This window comes from Pseudophryne corroboree (genome assembly GCF_028390025.1).
Source record: "Pseudophryne corroboree isolate aPseCor3 chromosome 3 unlocalized genomic scaffold, aPseCor3.hap2 SUPER_3_unloc_38, whole genome shotgun sequence".
Classification (NCBI taxonomy): domain Eukaryota; kingdom Metazoa; phylum Chordata; class Amphibia; order Anura; family Myobatrachidae; genus Pseudophryne; species Pseudophryne corroboree.
Genome location: NW_026967528.1, coordinates 484,270 through 504,560, shown reverse-complemented (window position 1 = coordinate 504,560; position 20,291 = coordinate 484,270). Strand labels below are relative to the sequence as shown.

General features: G+C 40.0%; 1 protein-coding gene across 1 annotated transcript; it reads right to left on the bottom strand.

Annotated features, from left to right (window-relative positions):
• Positions 1 to 17,040: 17,040 nt before the first annotated feature.
• On the bottom strand, positions 17,041 to 18,440 carry LOC134984134 (gastrula zinc finger protein XlCGF17.1-like; the record flags this gene model as incomplete). The annotated part of the gene is made up of 2 exons (XM_063949759.1): positions 17,041 to 17,045; positions 17,612 to 18,440. Coding segments are annotated over 2 exons (834 nt in total), but the record flags the coding sequence as incomplete, so codon positions are not given.
• Positions 18,441 to 20,291: the final 1,851 nt, after the last annotated feature.

The window sequence follows — 20,291 nt, the reverse complement described above, 5'->3', positions numbered from 1 at the left end:
CCTGTAAGATGGACTTGCCCCAAGAGACTGTGATATGGATTTTCCCGTTAACCATGATGTTGACCAGAGCAGTCTGTTTCGGTGAGAGTACCAGTGAGGTCGAGAAAGGATCCAGAAAGGTCCTGATGACTGAGACGGAGGTGTAAATTTCCAATAGCAACCCAATCACCAAGCAAAGGCGAGTACCGGGCACGATCTAACAACCATGTTATCTGTAAACATTTTCTTTGAAGGATTGTTAGTTCAAAAAGAAAAACTGTATCTGTAGGCTCTGTGACAATGGTTGAAGATGGATGCATAAAGAAATGCCAATCCAGTCTTAATATCCATATGGACCAGCATCCATTGAGTGACCATCACTCCTTAGTGGGTAACGTGTTAAATAAAACAGATTGTTGGGTATGCTCTCAAGTACCTCAGGGTCATAGCAAATCAGGGCTAGTACCATTTCCTTTAACGGTAGGGGAGGTACTTGAGCTAAAGGGTGGGAGACCGGTGGACAGGAGGTTTAATATCTCCAGCCCTCCTAGTTTGAAGCTCCACCAATACCATGTGGATAGGTCCCTATTATGTTTTAACATCTCCAATCCCCGAAAGCCGGGAAATTGGGAAGTGTCATGGAGCAACCTAACCATGACCTTCTCACACAGAGCAGATAGAATGCCTACAGATACAGAGCTCGTACGCCACATAGCTAGTAGAGGAAAATCTTTCCGGTATCGATATACCTTAGGAAATAGGATTACTAAAGTTGGAGAGGTATCACCAGGATACTGTGCACATATCGTACAAACTGATACGTGCATTAAGCAGATGGAAGAATTAGGGTCAGGAGATTTCACCTGGAAGGTTTGTAACATGGTCATGTCCTTCTCCGTCCCTTATGTTCTCCCCGATGACGCATATTTCATATGCGGGAGAAAGGCGTACAAGTGGCTTGCCCCAAACTCTGAAGGATTGTGTTATATTGGAAAAGTATTGCCTGAAGTTATGACTGTTACACATGACAAAATGAAGGACATACACCGTGGTGCCCAAGCTCCTTATACTCACACTCATTACGAGCACCGAGTTAAAAGACAACTGTCAGAAAGGTTAGAGCATCCGGCCTCTGATCTTATCCATGAATCCACCGGGATTCAGGTTCTGGTAGCGTTAGATTTCACTCGTACCGCTCGAGGAGTGATGAATTATAGATACATTTCCGCACTCGCCAATTTGTTAGATAATATCACTGAAATGTATGATGACACGTTTAGATACACTGGAAGAGAACTTCAAGCTTACAAAACAGAACTAGTTCAGCATAGGATGGTTCTTAATTATCTTACAGCAGTAACAGGCGGATATTGTGTTACCTTGGCAACACAGTACGGCATAAAGTGTTGCACGTATATCACAAATAGCACTGAGGATCCGGTAGAGGTCATAGACCAAAAGATGGATGATATTCTCCAATTGAAGTGGGAATTTCATCGAAAACACAATCTCACCCTTGCTGCTGTAGGTAATGAGCTGACTGGTTGGGTGTCATGGTTGAACCCGCGAAATTGGTTCTCCGGTTTGGGAGACTGGGCTCAAGGAGTCATAATGGATGTTGGAAAGTTTCTACTATGTATCTTGGGTGTCGTTATACGATTGGATTGATATTTAGATGCGGGCAGGCTTTAATGAGGTGCAAACAAAGTACAAAAGTGATGAGCTTGAGGAGTGAGGAAACTGTAATTAACCTGGATTTGATTTATGACCCAATGATAGAAACCAGAATGTGATGAAAATGCGATTATACGGTCCGTTTCTTTCACCTGTTTTTCTGCTTTTCTCCAAGATACAAAGACCCCTTGGACGAGGAAGTTAACGAGACGCTATACAGACAACAGACAAGAACCAAAGATGAAGTTTTGACGACCTATGATATGGACACTTGATGAACTTTGCCATGGATCCCCAGTTTCCCTAGTATTTTAAACTCACGCTAGCCCAACATTTTTTGTAAATCTGATGGCACTGACAAAGCTATTTGCTCATGCCCAAAGAGCAATACAGCGCAAAGAAGACGACTCTCAACAGATACCGAACAAAACTTCAACAACAGATGTACATTTCCCTGACATAGAATATCATTGCATTTTCCATAAGTGTTCTTTATCTTCATCTCTACAACCCTCAGGTAATGACACACATAGTCGATAGGGAATACAGGCACAGATATCAGCAACCACATACCTCCCCCATTCATGTATCATCAACTAAAATGTGCTCCCCCATTTTGTTACAACCACAGCCGAAATGAGCTCGGTAAAGTTTGACAGCCCATCCACAGACCCTTAGTACGGGATAAGAAGGAATTCAAATGTATACTTCGCAATACCTCGAAGCTTGATGTACAACACGTACGGCACGATGATACATGACCCCCCAAACATGGATTCATACACACATGCTTCTGCTTTCTCACTAGGTCATACCCTCTTCACACCTCCTCCTCTCTCCTCCCTTACCCAACCATGGAAATGTATTAACCCCTGACATATATTTTTCTCTTTTTGAAATGTTTTAGGAAGTGGCAGTTATTGGTGACTGCCAAAGGGTGGACTGTCAAAGTCAAAAATATTACATAGAGAGACCATATAAACACACACACATTTAAGTCGCTATACTTGCAAATATGCGCAGCGAGCACAGCAATATATGGAAACACACGCATTTGCTCGGACATGGCACTGAGATGGATTCGGCACTTGTTTCATACAGTACATGGTTATAATAATGAACAGCACCAGACATCATGGAGATTTAGAATTGGCTAATGAATTAATGTCATGGATGTGTATCATTCGAACCGAACCAGATAAACACATCATGTTTGGTATTGAAGCAAGCAGAATGAGGTGTGGGTTAGTTTGAGGCCTGTTGTGTTGTTGTGGGACATTGCAGCGGATAGATATGATTATATGTATAAAAGCTAAGATCATATTGTTAGAACAATGGATGCTCAAGACAACCTTTTACTAAGTTTTCAGGGCTGAACCTGATTAGCATATACAAAGGAGAAAGAAAGACCCCTCCCCCAGGTACTGGTCAAACAGGAAGGTAGTGGTCAGGTGTGGCCTCAGAGAACAGATGTAATGTAGCTACACTCACACACACACACACACACACAGCTACCTGGCACCCAGCAGCATGGCGGCTAAATCCCCAGGACATCTTCCAAACTAAAGGCTAAGTATTGAATTTCACATGGCTAGATAAGGAAACAGACAGATTGCTTTCTGGTTTAAATAGGATATTGTAACTTGGTTGTGTGATTGTTGGGTGTTTGTGGATACTCTGTGAAGTCTGTGATAAATTGGAACAGTATACAATCTGTAGCATAGTATTTGTGGTATTTGTTTGCCTATGGAGATTTAAAATAGATTGTGCTGGTTAGTTATACTATATATCCTGTTAATCATAAATACCACCATGCAGTTACGTTTGTGTTAATTACATTGTGATCTGGTCTTGTGATGAATATGCTCTGGTTATTGAGATACTGAAGTTGTTTGGGATGTGAAATTATGAGATGGTTCTAGGAAGTTGGATTACATTGTGAAAGGTGATTTAGATGGTTTGGAATTGTAAAATCAGAACATATGCATTGTTTTGAGGCTTGGACATTTTGGAATAAAATGGAGTCTTGTGTTTTCTGCTATGTGATTGTGGTGCCATGTGTTTGGACCTGCAAATCTAAAATGGCTGCTGCTGGATGTCTTCCCCTCCCCCTTTCAGGCATGTGGTGCAGTCTTTGGAATTATGGGAGTTTTCACAAAATGGAGTCTAGCTTCCATCCCATGCTGTATTCAGCATTGACTAACTGCGCAGCGATTGTCTCTCACATGTGTAGTTTTATCTGCAACCATGTTGTCTCTTATTTAATGTTATCATGAGCCATTTCTCTCTATCTCTCTCTTCTTCTCTTCCCCTTCCATTTTCCCATAAATAGTAATTGTATTGTATTGTATTTCTTGTGTAGTTATCTGGTTAGGTAGTCTCTGTTATATTGTAGTGTATCATTTGTACTGTGATTCTCTTTTACAAGTATATTAGATATAATACAGTTAATAGGCTTTGGACCCTAAACCAGTATCTGTGTATTTCCTATAGTGTTAAGTGTTCACTTGAGCGTCGGTGACGCACAAGCAGCTTTGTAGTTAGTCAGGTTACACAAGGTTGCACTTACACCCTGTATTCACATTAAGGTATTCTGTGTATTTCATTGTTAAAAGGTTTAGACATAAAGGTATAGCGTTGTGAGCGTCTGCGCCGCTGGTGATCTCCTCGTGGTCTCGAGCGTCTGCTACGCCATAGCGAATCATTACGTTAGTCAACAGCCAATAGCGTGCCTGCCTGTGATCTCTGGGCCGTGAGCGAACGTGACGCTTGAGCGTCTCGCCTACGGCTGAGCGATCGTTACGCAACTAGTGTACCCTTACGGTACTTCTTAAGTAAACAGCGTACAGTGTTCTTAGACCTCATAAAGGGTTATAAATACATAAAGAAATTCTGCTTTGTTAAGTCCATTGATACAATACCCCTCATCTGCTGCCCAACATCTTCACTGAGCGGATGAAGGGTGAGAGTGAGGGTGATTGCCGGGCCATTGAAAATTCAAATATAGCATTACTCTGTCTACCCGTGTCTGGTGTTAGGCGGATCCTGTTACCTGCGGCATTGCAGGATCCGAATGCGCCAGCGGGAGATGAGTGAGTGCCAGAAGGAAGGAGTGTGTGTGTAGGGCAGCGTGCATTACCAGCTATTTCAACAAGTTGTTTCATATGCCGTGAGCGGGTATGGTGCAGTTGCAAACAGCGGTCATTCCGGCTGCCGTGGGCAACTTCACCCTGCTGCAAGGGACCAATTTCTTTAGACTGAAATCTAATCTCTGAACGTACGTTTCACCATACGAGCCTTGCTCCCCAGTGGGCCTGACATAGTGAAAATAGTCTCTTCATTTAAAGTGGCAGAGGCCAATCACATACAGGCTCTATAATTGGTGCGTTATCACCTGGTGGTATCCGTGAAAACCTTCATGTACCAAGCATTTACTACACACCATGTTCACTTAATGAATTTAATTACATGAGAGTTTAAGGTTATTTTTATCCATATTCCTGTTGAGCCATGATTTTATACTGTGTATATTGACATTAGATTAATCTGATAGGAAACCTTTCTTTCCCTATTTACTACTTAAAAATATTAATTAGTATACCCAGATTAATTAAAACATCACGATTCTAAATATACATAAACAGACAATCAGAAGCTATTATGGTATATAAGATGAAAGGATTCTTAGTTAATCAGCGTAAAGATCTTACGAGACAACAAGATATAAGAATAAACATAAATATACACGTGATAAAAGTTTTTACAATGTTAGTTATGAGAAAAATTAATTAATGGTAATGTTCATAATATTTAAAATGGAATATTAGATAATAAAATATATATATATATATATATATATATACATACATACATACAATGTGGGTGTTTGCAGTGTTAGAGGCCACGGCCCACTGTCCCCCTCTCCACAGAAACAGGCGGCACTCCACGGATTTGATGTGAGAAAAATTGTATTAAAGTACAAACAGCATGATGAGTCCAACGTTTCAACACCGTGGTGACAAAAACACCCGCCGCGGTGTTGAAACGTTGGACTCGTCATGCTGTTTGTACTTTAATACAATTTTTCTCACATCAAATCCGTGGAGTGCCGCCTGTTTCTGTGGAGAGGGGGACAGTGGGCCATGGCCTCTAACACTGCAAACACCCACATTGTGCATTGATCCAAGGAGGGCACCCCGGTCTGTATACATGTGCTTTATACATGTGCCAACTATTCCCATTGTGTGTATATATATATATATATATATATATATATATGAAAAGTTGAAAATTAAAGTAATGTTTGTAAATAATATACAAAAGAAGAAAGAAGAGGGAAAGGAAAATTGGGAAAAAGAAGATTATAAGAAATGGAGGACAAGGGAGGCTGAAAAAGGGAAAGATACGGGGGGATTAGATTGTAAAGAAAAAACTAAAGGGGCCATTTAAAATGTGCCCGAAAAGTGAAATAAGTGTCAATGTGAATAATTAACACCTGCATGTTGCAGGGAATTTAAATTATATTCCGTGATAGCCATGCTATTAGATGATACCCTGAAAATGAGAAAAGGGGGGGGGGTGAGGAACATTAATGTGATGATGGGAAATAAAGGGGGATTTTAATTGATTGATTATTAATTTTTATCCAAATGGGGATTTGCATAGAAGTTAAGTGTTAATGTAGAAGGATGGGGTTTTTATAATTTTTAATCCTTTGGGTATAATAAATGTCCAAAATTATACCCAAAGGATTAAAAATGATAAAACCCCATTCTTTGCTATATCCAGTAGCTCCTTTAAGAAAGATTGGGAGGCCATTCATAATGATTGTTCCTGTGCTCTGATTGATCTAATCTTAAGGGAAACTCTTAAATTACTAAATGTTGAAATAAACAATTTACAGACTATAATCCATCCCTATAAAGAATTAGATGACTTCATGACAGCGGAGAAGATCGGCTATATAAAATAAAGAAAAATACTAATGAGCTCTACTAAGCAGAAAAAGTATCAGAGAGATCTTAAACAAATTGATGAAGAAAATAATCAATCAGTATTACAGGGTAATAATCAAGTAGAGAAACAAAAAGAAAATATTGACTCCAGTATGATTATCAATAGAGAAGTACTGCAGAAATCTAAAAAATGGACAAAATATCCAAATAGGGGGGTCCAGTTTAATGGGAGGTCTAACACAAAGTCAGATTATCAAAGAGGTAATCATAGACAGGGTAACTGGAGGTTCAATAGAAACTCAAATTATGAACAAGATCATCATATACAGGCTAATTGGAGAAGGGAACGGTTTCAAACTCCTAGAGTAATTGAGGGAGAGTCCTGGTCACAGAAGACCCATTATAGGTTTCAGCCAATTGGAAAAAATACTAATTGGAGAAGGGAACAGTTTCAAGAAGTAAGGCCTATGGACAGGGATCTCAGGAACATAAGAACCAACAATAGGTATCAACCATTGGAACCAGTTACCCCATTAGAACCTTGTTCCCCTTTTCAGTGGGATTACAGAGCCACCAGAAGGAGATAAGGTCAAAAATCAATAAAAAGGTATCTTTCCCCAAGAGATGTAAACGAGGTAAAAGAGGAGGCCAGAAAAAGTCCTTGTCCAAACCAAAAAATAGAATAAAAGCCATAGAATCTGAAGGTAAGATTTTCAAACTGAGTAAAAGGGTATTGACACCAGTAGAAATTAGGGTTTTAAGGAAAGGGTTAAAATTTGCCCCTACAGGGGAAGTTGACCCTTTTGGTCTGTATATAGACACACAAAAATATATAAGGAAACTCACTCTTAAAAAAAATGTATAAATAAAAGCAAAGAGGATGTTGTCCCTGAGGTTAAAACTCTTTCAGGATGCGATAAATGTAAAAATAATTCTAGCTTCAATCCAATTTATAAAAGGGGAAAATTCATTAATTGTTTCAATGAAGTCGTTAATGATGAATTTGAAAAATTAATGAAACGGAAGAAAAGGTAAAATGTAATTTGTCTAAAAAGGAATACGAGGCAGTAAGATCACTAAAGGATGATAAGGAGGTTGTTATTAAGCCAGCGGATAAGGGTGGGGGGGGGGGGGTTGTCCTTATGGACAAATCAGATTATATACAGGAAATCATGAAACAACTAAATACAGGCAATACATATAGGCAATACATATAAGAAATTTAAATCTGATCCAATCCAGAGGATCACTGAAGCATTATTAACATTAACATCTAATGCATTAAAAGATGGAGTAAACAATAAGAACATGATTTCCTTAATATAAAAGAACCTTCTATACCAACAATTTGTTCTACTGAAAGTCCCTAAGGACCCCCTCCACCCACCTGGTTGCCCAATAATATCAGGGACCAATAGTCTAACATCAAATTTGTCAGCACTAATTGACTATTTTTTGCAGCCTATGGTTGCAAAAACAAAAGTGTATCTGAAAGATACGGGCGATGTATTGAGAAAACTTACCAACTTGCAATACACTAGCTCCGTAATTGTATGCAGTGCAGATGTATGCACCCTGTATACTGTTATTAAGAAAGAGAAGGGTCTGGAAGCAATTTCCTATTTTTTAGACAAAAGCGATTATGATAATTTAACTAAAAAATCATCCTGGATGGTATAGGTTTAATTTTAGATAACAATTATTTCTATTTTGATGGCATTTATTATATCCAACAAGTGGGGACAGCCATGGGTACCAGATTTGCCCCCAGTTATGCCAATTTATACATGTCATATTGGGAAGATCATAACATCTTTAAGGTGGATGGTTTGGGGGCAGATCTGGTATTCTGGCATCGATATATCGATGATGTCCTATTCCTTTGGAATGGACAGGAAGTGGACCTCCTAGCCTTCATGGATAGACTGAATCAGAATGAATTTAATCTTAAATTTGTAACAACTAGTAGTACAAAATAAATGTCCTTTTTGGACTTATGTATATATGTAGAAGAAGACACCCTTAAAACCAAAACCTTTAGGAAGGCAACAGATTCTAATGGATATATAGAAATGGGTAGTTTACATCACCCGAATTGGCTAGACGGTATTCCGTTTAGCCAATTTACACATATTAAGCGGAACTGTAGTGACCAAACTATCTGTAATGAACAAATAATAGAAACCACCAACAGATTTATCAATAAAGGTTATCCAGTAGATCTCTTAAATAAAGCACAAACTAAAGTAGAAAACATCAATAGGGATGACCTTTTAAAAGAAAAAGAGAAGAAATCTAAAGATGAGAGGAATAAGTGGTCTTTTATCAGCCAGTATAGTCCTCTGCACAAAGATATTGAAAGAATTTTTAGAAAGAATTGGTATTTATTACAGAAAGATCCAGTTATAGAAAAAGAGCTACCTGATAGACCTACTTTCATGTATAGGAAAGCGTCATCATTGAAGGATAAACTAGTAAGGAGTGTGATAGATGACAATACGAGACCCAGCATCAGAACGAAGGGGTTCCATAGATGTGGCCAGTGTCTGATGTGTAGGACGGTTAAGAGTAAGTCCAGTAAAATCACTGAATTCACGGTTAATAATGACACGTACAGAATTAATGATTGTATTATGTGTCAATCAAAAAATGTCATCTACGGCATAGAATGTGCATGTGGGTTGATCTATGTAGGTAGGACAAGCAGAAATCTAAAGATCCGTCTCGCAGAACATGTGTATAACATTCGAAAAGGGCTGGAAACACTTTCTCTTTCAGCCCATTTTAAAACTCAACATAATAAGAAAGAATATTTAGTAAAAAGGTTCTGGGGAATAGAACAGATTAAACCCACATAGAGGTCTAAAGATATAGAAAGTAGATTAGCGGAGAATGAGATGAAATGGATTATTAAATTAAGTACTCTGCAATCTAAAGGATTAAATACCGATTTTGAGATGAAGTGGTTTTTAAAGTGATTTTTAAAGTGTTTTTGATATATTGATATTTATATTCATTCCTATGCCCTCATCCGTGTATATGTATTCGTAATTTTATTTATATATTTATATATATTTTTGTATCATGTATAAAATTAATCATCTATGTATTTTAATATCATAGTACTAAAATTATTTATCTTTCCTTTGGTTTTGCATATCTATGGGACTAACAATGGAAAACTATCAGAGGGCGATTGCATAAAATAACTTTTCTTTTTGAATGGGAACGGACGTATTTAATAAACATGGTGCCGATTTGGACCGCATGTGTAGACATGGAACGCATACTTCCGTATAAGAATGATGCCGGGGGACCTTGAAAGATGTTCGCCACGTCATATCCCGTCCATTTCCATTGACGACGGGAACAGGAAGTAATTGTTCAGTGGAAACCTCGGCACATGGAAGCATTAGACCGGATGGCATGCATGACGTCACTTCCTGCCCACCGTCAGCAGCAGTGGGAAAGATATGCTCCTATTGGAGGATGGTTATGTCACCACCTCTCCCCGTGATTTTTGAAAGCGGAAACGGGAGGTGTACTATTGGACACAGCTGACGGATATTATGGGGGTTAATTGGATGGGTATAAATGTAACATTCTGTTGTTTTGCCACAAACGCTTCTGAGGAAGAACCCAGCAGGGTTGTAAATGCATTAAGCGGTGTGGCTATTTCTAACCTGGTGAATAGAGGCATAGGACTGGGGCTAATCCTAGGAGTATCCGGAACTCTGTGGGCCTTTTGGATTGATGAGTACACAGTCATCTCTAACATCAGTGATATTACATGCTTTTAAAACTTGTTTGTGAGTGCATTTTTACTAAACTTCTTTCCTTTAAGTGGGAGTCTGCACTATTGCTTTGTTTCAGCAAAGCATAGGAGGATATTAAAAGAATCCAGCAGAAACATCTACCTCCCTTCAATGCAGAGATTTTTATACGCTTTCATGACTTTGATATATTGTGAGTGCAGAGTGTAAATACAATTTTTATTGTTTTTGAATTGGATGTCTACACTATTGTGTGTAATATCTTTTTCAGTCTAAATATTTCAATATGTGGTGATACTTGAGAAGTTATTGCTCTCCCCACAAAGAAAGAGAAGGGAAGTAATGTTCATTTATTATATGTAACCATACAAACAGAATTTGCACAATTAGTACACTTAATTTCTTGTAGTATTTGGTGTATGGAAAATTAGTGGATTTTTCTGAAGTGTATATGCTGCATTTTTTAACTGTTTATCTAGCGCAAAAAACACAATCATTTTTATCTAAATCAATTGCCTTATGCCTATTGAAAAATCTATCTTAAATAAAAATAATAAAAGTTATGTTTTAATTTATTCATGAAACATAAAGGAAAAAAAAAAAGAGTGCGCCACACATTAAGGCTTCTTTAGATATAAGCCCACTAGCGTTTTTTTCTAAACCCCTTAACCAGTCATTGACAATTTGCTTAGTGGCGCACCTCCAACCAGATTAGCTAATCTTTGGTATTAACACTTTCGGATTATTCCCTCTATCGGTTGGTTCATACATAGAAGGATCATAAAACAATTATCATTTGGGCCTGTGCATAGTCCCTCAGACTTAACGTCTTCCCTGGAAATACTTGTGGATGGAGCCCTTCATTCGCTTTGCCAGGATTCAAGGGTGTTCAATCTGTTTAAATCAGAGCACTACATTTTGGCCACCATGCTCGATTCTAGGTTTAAAGCCTAGGTTGTATCTCTCTTCATGGACACAAGTCTGCAGAGGTGGAAAGACCTGCTGATGAGAAAATTGTCAACTCAAGCAGAACGTGACCTGTCAACAGCTCCTCCTTCATTTTCTTCAGCAACTGGGGCTGCGAGGAAAAGGATAACATTTCCGAGCCCACTCGCTGGACACAAAAGTAATAATACAAGTGACACATTAACAGGAAATTGTTTCTGTCACCATAGCGACAATTATCTGGAAATAAGATAATACACACATAAAAAGACTCAACGGAAATCTTTTGTTTTTAAACAACTTTATTTCATATCTTTAATACACAGATTTCTCCATATTTGAAATGTAAAAAATACTTTACCCTGCACATGGATAAAATATCCTTTAAAGCACAGAAACAATTCAAGTTACATTATAGTATTGCAGGTAAGTAAAACAGATACATATCAGGAGCCAAAAGCCTATGGGGGTCATTCAGACCCAGCCACAATAGCGGCCAGCAGCAGTTTGCTGTTGGTGACAAAATGCACATGCGCAGCGACCGCGCAGACACACATTGCGGTTGCATTCCTGAGGGGTGAACGCGTGCGGGCCGGTGCCATTTTCCAGGGGCTGCGTGATGTCAAATCTGTGTTCATCTCTGAGTAACCCCCTATAAGCTTCCAGAGTGCACCTCATATCTCATCTTTTCCAAGTTACTACAAATGATATGAGATCGGTAGCAGCACTACTTTCAGGATTATTACACAGAACACCCATAAAGGCTGACACAGCAAATAACAGTAACACATACAAGGGATTAAATAGAAATAAGGAAGCAGAATCATCTTTAGGTCTAATTATTAACTGATTCTGTGCGAGACCCATACACCTCTTTACTGCCTCCAGCAGCCCCTGGTACTACACTGCGGCCATCAGCGATGTCTCCCCCCTCTACCGCCAACACCGTCTCCCTCCACTACTGCCACCACCCTCTCTCCCACTACTACTGCCATCCGCCCTATCTGCCCCCCCACTATTGCCATCCACCCTGTCTTCCCCCACTACTGCCACCCGCCCCATCTCCTTCCACTACTGTCACCCGCCCTGTCTCTTCCTCACTGCAACCTGCCCCATCTCCCCCCACTACTGCCACTGCCATGTCTCCTTCCACTACTGCCACCGCCCTGTCTCCTCCAACTACTGCCACCGCCCTGTCTACACCAACTGCCACCCACCCTGTCTCCCCCCACTACTGCTACCCGCCCTGTCTCCCCCATTAATGCCACTGCCGTCTTTCCCCAACTGCATCCGCCCTGTCTCCCTCTACTGCCACCGCTCTGTCTCCCCCGACTACTGCCACCCACTCTGTCTCCCCCACTACTGTCATCACCATCTCCCCCACTATTGCCACCGCCCCATCTCTCCCAACTGCCACCCGCCCCGCCCCCCCACTACTGCCACCACTGTCTCCCCTCTGACACCTTAGCGCTGCTTGAGAACAAGATTCTCACAGACACTGCTTCCGGCAGCCCCTGCTACAGCACTAGTGCTACAACCGTCTCACCCCTGACATCTCAGAACTTCTTGGGGATTCTTGGTACTGCTGGTAACAGTCTGCAGATGGAAGCAAGCAGGGCAGTATGGAGACAAATGCTGCTTCTGGTACCATGGACCCTGGTCATGTAGGGCTGGGAGAGTCAGTAAGATTATGTAATAGAGTCACCATCTTACATGCAGCCAGTGGAGGGAGCAGAGAATGGGTGTTATGTGGCAGGAACGGGCTGGTTAGGTATGACTGGCTGCTGCATTCTGTACAAGCTACAACCGGTGCAATTCTTTTGCTGGGAGACCCAGATAGAGGACATTGCAGTAGTCTATGCGTGATGATACAAGTAAATGTATGACTGTAGGTAGATCTTCTGAGGGAAATAAGTGCTGGAGTCTGGCTATGTTCCTCAGATGAGGATCTGATTGTGGCAGATACTGATGTCTAAGTGTCACTCCACTATCCAGGACACCAAGATTCCGCACATGATCAGCATTTTGTAACTCTGAACCCCCAAGCGTAAGTCTGGTTGGTTTGCAAAGCTGAACTGTAGCCCTGCCCTTTGGTGGTGAGCTTAAAGACCTGTTTCACCAGGACTGAATCACAGCCAACTGGCATCAGCCACACCTGGAGCTCAGCTAGACAACCATTTAGGATTGGTACTGGGTTCTCAGTACCTAGAGCAAAGACAGGTCATTTGTATAGCAGTGGTAGATGAGGGCATGACATCTGATTATTTCACCCAGTGGTAACATGCATATTGCAAAAAACATAGGAGATAGGATAAGAACCTTGAAGAACAATGCATGGCAATGATAAGTATACTCCAGAAGATTAAAATGGTTTCTCACCTGAGTGATGTCTATTGTGTGCAACAAGAGATGATTTATTTCTCAGAGTATAGAAATGGCTTCTCACCTGTGTGACTTCTGTGATGTATAACAAGAACTGATTTCTGTGAAAAACATTTCCCGCACTCAGAGCAAGAAAAAGGCTTCTCACCTGTGTGAGTTCTCTGATGTATAACAAGATGTGATTTGTGTGCAAAACCTTTCCAACACTCAGAACATGGAAATGCCTTCTCACCTGTGTGACTTTGCTGATGGGTACAAAAAAAGGGAAGAAAGAGGGTTCGGAATGCCCTAAAGTGGTGCACACAATCTTATATTAAAATATAACTTTTATTATTATATATAATAAAACCAGCGAATTTTAAGAAAAAAGGTAAGAGAGTGTAAATAAGATAGAAATTGTGATTAAAATTGAAAAAGCTGCGCACTAGATGTCATCCGTATCCTAAATTCTAATATTGGAACAGTGAAGAGTGACCTAGTGGTATATGCTTTCTCTATAACTGTATATCTGTTATTCTAAACTCCTAGAATAAGTGTCTCTATTTTTCAAGTCCCTCTCGGGACATGTACTGTGAGACCGTTATGGAAACAGGACTCCTATTTTCTTAATATATAATAGTAGCAAAATGATAGTAGTGCTCCAATGGTTTGCTGTGTTAAATTATAAACATAATGAAATGATCTTCCAACAATGTGTGTTATGTTTTTATTGTATCACTGGAATGATAACATAATTCTTAGGCTTCAATTGTACCACAGAGGCATCTGTATATTCTCAGTTCATTTGATACTGTTACATCCACTGTGAATGAGTCATGTGTGTAGTGATACAATTGTAACACATGCAGGAGAAAACAGCAGGTGTCTGATTCTCAGATTGAACTCTCTCAGTTTAATTGTGACAATTGTAACACATGCAGGAGAGACAGCAGATGTCTGATTCTCAGATTGAACTCTCTCTGTTTAATTGTGACAATTGTAACACATGCAGGAGAAACAGCAGATGTCTGATTCTCAGATTAAACTCTAACTGTTTTTGGCTGTTTACGCCTGACAATCTAATCTGAGTTTAATTGTGACATGAGGATGGACTTATTTGCAGCTCACGTCGCTGCTTATCACAATTGGTTAAGCTTTCCCCGTCACAATGTTGATTGGTGATTAATATTCACCTTAACACAGTATTAATTAGGCACTTTCCCCTCGGAATCACTATAATGTTATACTGTATTCGCTCCTAAATTATTCATAAAGGAGCATTCAAAGTTTATTCTTTTGAATTAGATTGAGACAGAGATAGAGCAGGTTTATTGAATAGCAATTAGGTATTCATTAAGCATGTGAACCATGTCACTGATGCCCCAGTATATATGCAGTCCTTTGAACAGTGCTTTATAGTATAAGTATACTGTTTATGTTAAAACTGAGTACTGCATCTATAAGGACATTAATTAAAGGTATTAACTACATGTCATTAATTCTGCTCAGTAACTTTCAATGCACACAATAGAGTTACATATATTTCTCAATTAAGCTGTTTCCTACTCAAGGAGCACTTGATATATCCTTCACTATGCACACTGAATTTCACAATGCACACTGGAGTCTGGTATCTAACAAGACTGTTTCCTATTTCCCTGCAATTTGCATGGGATGACACTCCTCATATGGTTATATCCTTCCTATTCTAACATGATATGGAGACTGTCTAAAGTGCACAGCTAGCCTGACGCACGCTTCGCTGTTTGCTTCATCAGAGGCAGAACCAGATTGCCTCCAGGTTCTCCCTTAAATACCGGCAATTGCCGCGATCCACCAATCAGAATCCTTTATCCTGATGTCATCATCTGCATCACTAGTCCAGGGAGTCTCAATCAATCACAATGTGGCAGGCTGGATCGTGTGTAGACTCGATTACACGAGTGCCTATTCATGCTGTGATAGATCCGATCAAAGGATATGCTGCTTTGAGCAGCATATCCTTTGATCGGATCTATCACAGCATGAATAGGCACTCGTGTAATCGAGTCTACACACGATCCAGCCTGCCACATTGTGATTGATTGAGACTCCCTGGACTAGTGATGCAGATGATGACATCAGGATAAAGGATTCTGATTGGTGGATCGCGGCAATTGCCGGTATTTAAGGGAGAACCTGGAGGCAATCTGGTTCTGCCTCTGATGAAGCAAACAGCGAAGCGTGCGTCAGGCTAGCTGTGCACTTTAGACAGTCTCCATATCATGTTAGAATAGGAAGGATATAACCATATGAGGAGTGTCATCCCATGCAAATTGCAGGGAAATAGGAAACAGTCTTGTTAGATACCAGACTCCAGTGTGCATTGTGAAATTCAGTGTGCATAGTGAAGGATATATCAAGTGCTCCTTGAGTAGGAAACAGCTTAATTGAGAAATATATGTAACTCTATTGTGTGCATTGAAAGTTACTGAGCAGAATTAATGACATGTAGTTAATACCTTTAATTAATGTCCTTATAGATGCAGTACTCAGTTTTAACATAAACAGTATACTTATACTATAAAGCACTGTTCAAAGGACTGCATATATACTGGGGCATCAGTGACATGGTTCACATGCTTAATGAATGCCTAATTGCTATTCAATAAACCTGCTCTATCTCTGTCTCAATCTAATTCAAAAGAATAAACTTTGAATGCTCCTTTATGAATAATTTAGGAGCGAATACAGTATAACATTATAGTGATTCCGAGGGGAAAGTGCCTAATTAATACTGTGTTAAGGTGAATATTAATCACCAATCAACATTGTGACGGGGAAAGCTTAACCAATTGTGATAAGCAGCGACGTGAGCTGCAAATAAGTCCATCCTCATGTCACAATTAAACTCAGATTAGATTGTCAGGCGTAAACAGCCAAAAACAGTTAGAGTTTAATCTGAGAATCAGACATCTGCTGTTTCTCCTGCATGTGTTACAATTGTCACAATTAAACAGAGAGAGTTCAATCTGAGAATCAGACATCTGCTGTCTCTCCTGCATGTGTTACAATTGTATCACTACACACATGACTCATTCACAGTGGATGTAACAGTATCAAATGAACTGAGAATATACAGATGCCTCTGTGGTACAATTGAAGCCTAAGAATTATGTTATCATTCCAGTGATACAATAAAAACATAACACACATTGTTGGAAGATCATTTCATTATGTTTATAATTTAACACAGCAAACCATTGGAGCACTACTATCATTTTGCTACTATTATATATTAAGAAAATAGGAGTCCTGTTTCCATAACGGTCTCACAGTACATGTCCCGAGAGGGACTTGAAAAATAGAGACACTTATTCTAGGAGTTTAGAATAACAGATATACAGTTATAGAGAAAGCATATACCTCTAGGTCACTCTTCACTGTTCCAATATTAGAATTTAGGATACGGATGACATCTAGTGCGCAGCTTTTTCAATTTTAATCACAATTTCTATCTTATTTACACTCTCTTACCTTTTTTCTTAAAATTCGCTGGTTTTATTATATATAATAATAAAAGTTATATTTTAATATAAGATTGTGTGCACCACTTTAGGGCATTCCGAACCCTCTTTCTTCCCTTTTTTTGTGCAGATTTATTTTGCCCGTGGTAGCACCCCCTAAACTGTTATGAATAACACAGATGTGTTTGGGACAAAATAAATAAGGGGTCATTTTCATAGAAGTTATTCAACCTGTGCGACCAGTACTACAGTCATTTGCTGATGGGTAACAAGTTGTGATTTGTGTGTAAAACATTTCCCGCACTCAGAGCAAGAAAATGGCTTCTCACTGTGTGACTTCTGTGATGTATAACAAGATCTGATTTCCATGCAAAACATTTCCCACACTCAGAACATGGAAAAGGTTTCTCACCTGTGTGACTGCGCAGATGTGTAACAAGTTGTGATTTACTTACACAACATTTCCCACACTCAGAACATGGAAATGGCTTCTCACCTGTGTGCTCTCTCTCATGTCTAACAAGATTGGATTTCCAGGTAAAACTTTTCCCGCACTCAGAGCAAGAAAATGGCTTCTCACCTATGTGACTTCTGTGATGTATAACAAGATCTGATTTACATGCAAAACATTTCCCACACTCAGAACACGGAAAAGGTTTCTCACCTGTGTGACTGCGCAGATGTGTAACAAGTTGTGATTTACTTACACAACATTTCCCACACTCAGAACATGGAAATGGCTTCTCACCTGTGTGACTTCTGTGATGTATAACAAGATGTGATTTACATGCAAAACATTTCCCACACTCAGAACATGGAAAAGGTTTCTCACCTGTGTGACTGCGCAGATGTGTAACAAGTTGTGATTTACTTACACAATATTTCCCACACTCAGAACATGGAAATGGCTTCTCACCTGTGTGCTCTCTCTCATGTCTAACAAGAGCTGATTTCTGTGCAAAACATTTCCCACACTCGGAACAGGAAAATGGCTTCTCACCTGTGTGTCTTCTCTCATGTCTAACAAGATGTGATTTCTGTGTAAAACATTTCCCACACTCAGAACATGGAAATGGCTTCTCACCTGTGTGAATTCTGTGATGTATAACAAGATATGATTTCTTTGTAAAACATTTTCCACACTCTGAACATATCAGTGGCCTTCCACCTGCCTTACCTGTGTGTGGTTTAATAGGCTTTGTGTTCTGTGTAAAACATTTGGCATCTATAGAACACGGAAACACTGTATCTACTGTCAGAGCTGTAACAGATGCACAATATCAGAGTGATCAGGAGAACATTTCCCAGGATCAGAGGGATCAGCTGATAGAGCTGGCTGTATAATTGGGGTAATGGGGTTATCTCCTGGAGAATCCTGTCTACTGTCATTATCTTTTATGTCACAATCCGGGGATAACATTAGATATCCTTCCGAGATATTCCTGCTTGTGTGTCCATCTGCTGGAAATAAAACACATTATGGAAATGTGACATTTTCTGTAACAATATTAATCTTGTAAACAATAGGAGAAGACGACTCTCTGGGACACTTAATTGTAAATGTGTGTGTATAATAAAACATAACTTTTAATGAAGGCTTTATAATATTGTGTCTCAGACTATCATTGTGTCCATCCTCCTGAGAACACTCACAATAACAAATGTAATATTATAATAAGACTTAGATATATCTCTCTCTTGTACTGGTAACTAACCATGAAGTATAAATGGAGATGTAGTCACTCGCCAAGTCCTATGTCAGCACCAATGTAAAACAATGGATGGGGAACATATCGTATGAATTGGAGATTCTAGATGAACAATAACATCAGTCATATGAGCTGATGGATCAGGGAAATGTCTCCTAACGTTACTCCTGGAAGCATTGGTAAGGTAGCATTCCTTTATGTGTGTGCTCATACGCTGGTAAGCCTGTACATGTGTTACTCACCCTTATATAACGTATATTGCTACAGCAGAGTAGGTGTGGAACAAGGTACTTTACATGCAATACGCCATATAATACCCTGTAATCATCATCATCATCATCTGCTAAGTTATACTCTACTTTCTCTTATGTCCTAGAGGATGCTGGGGTCCATTTAGTACCATGGGGTATAGATGGGTCCTTTGGGAGCCACTGGCACTTTAAACGTTTAATAGTGTGGGCTGGCCCCTCCCTCTATGCACCTCCTACCAGACTCAATTTCCACTCATTTCCCGTCTATTCCGAACACCTCACAATATTATTTTTAGTCCTAAAAGGTCGCTGGATGACTAAGCTAAGCGACCCAAGTGGCCGACACAAACACCTGGCCCATCTAGGAGTGGCACTGAAGTGTCAGACAGGATGGCAGATTTAAAAAATAGTCCCCAAACAGCACATGATGCAAAGAAAAAAAGAGGTGCACCTGTTAGGGTCTTCTGCCCTGTGCTGCCACGTCGTCATGGCAACCGGGAGACAAGTGCTAGCGGAGTAACCTGAGCGCAGCTGATACTCCAGTTCAGGTCTTTTGCTGTGCAGTGGTTACAGGCTCTGTGCACGGCAGGGGATCCGGTGCTGGTTTTTGTGCTCACAGTCTGTGAGGTCTGAGTGGGGCGTGGACAGCACCTGCTTTATAAGGCCTCTTCTCAGGTTAAGCAGATGCTGCTGAATCTTTGTTGGTTAGTCAGTTCCTGAAAGTTAGCCAGTACTGTGTAGCTTTGTATTTGTTGTTGCTTGCTGCAAATAGGCCTGGGGATTTGGTACTACACTCTGCCAATCCAGACCTAGCAGTAAGACTGGAGTCAGTCGTTTAGCTTGCTGGGGTTCTTTTACTACTCTGTGAACTTAGCAAGTTTGCGGCTGTATTCTAAGACTTGCCTGCCTAAATCCTGTCTCACTGTGCAAGGTGTCAGGTGTCAGTTTAGTGGCAGTAAGCTGAACCTGTGCACTGCAAGTGAGGATTAGGATTGTGGAGACTCTCCTTGTGTCTATCATTCCATCTCTGACCAAGGAGTTTACTGCCACACCCGTTGGTAACCCTTTAGGGTTTTGCTGTTCCCCTTAGCAACAGCATTTCGGGTTCTCTACGTATTAAAACGCAACATCTCGCTTT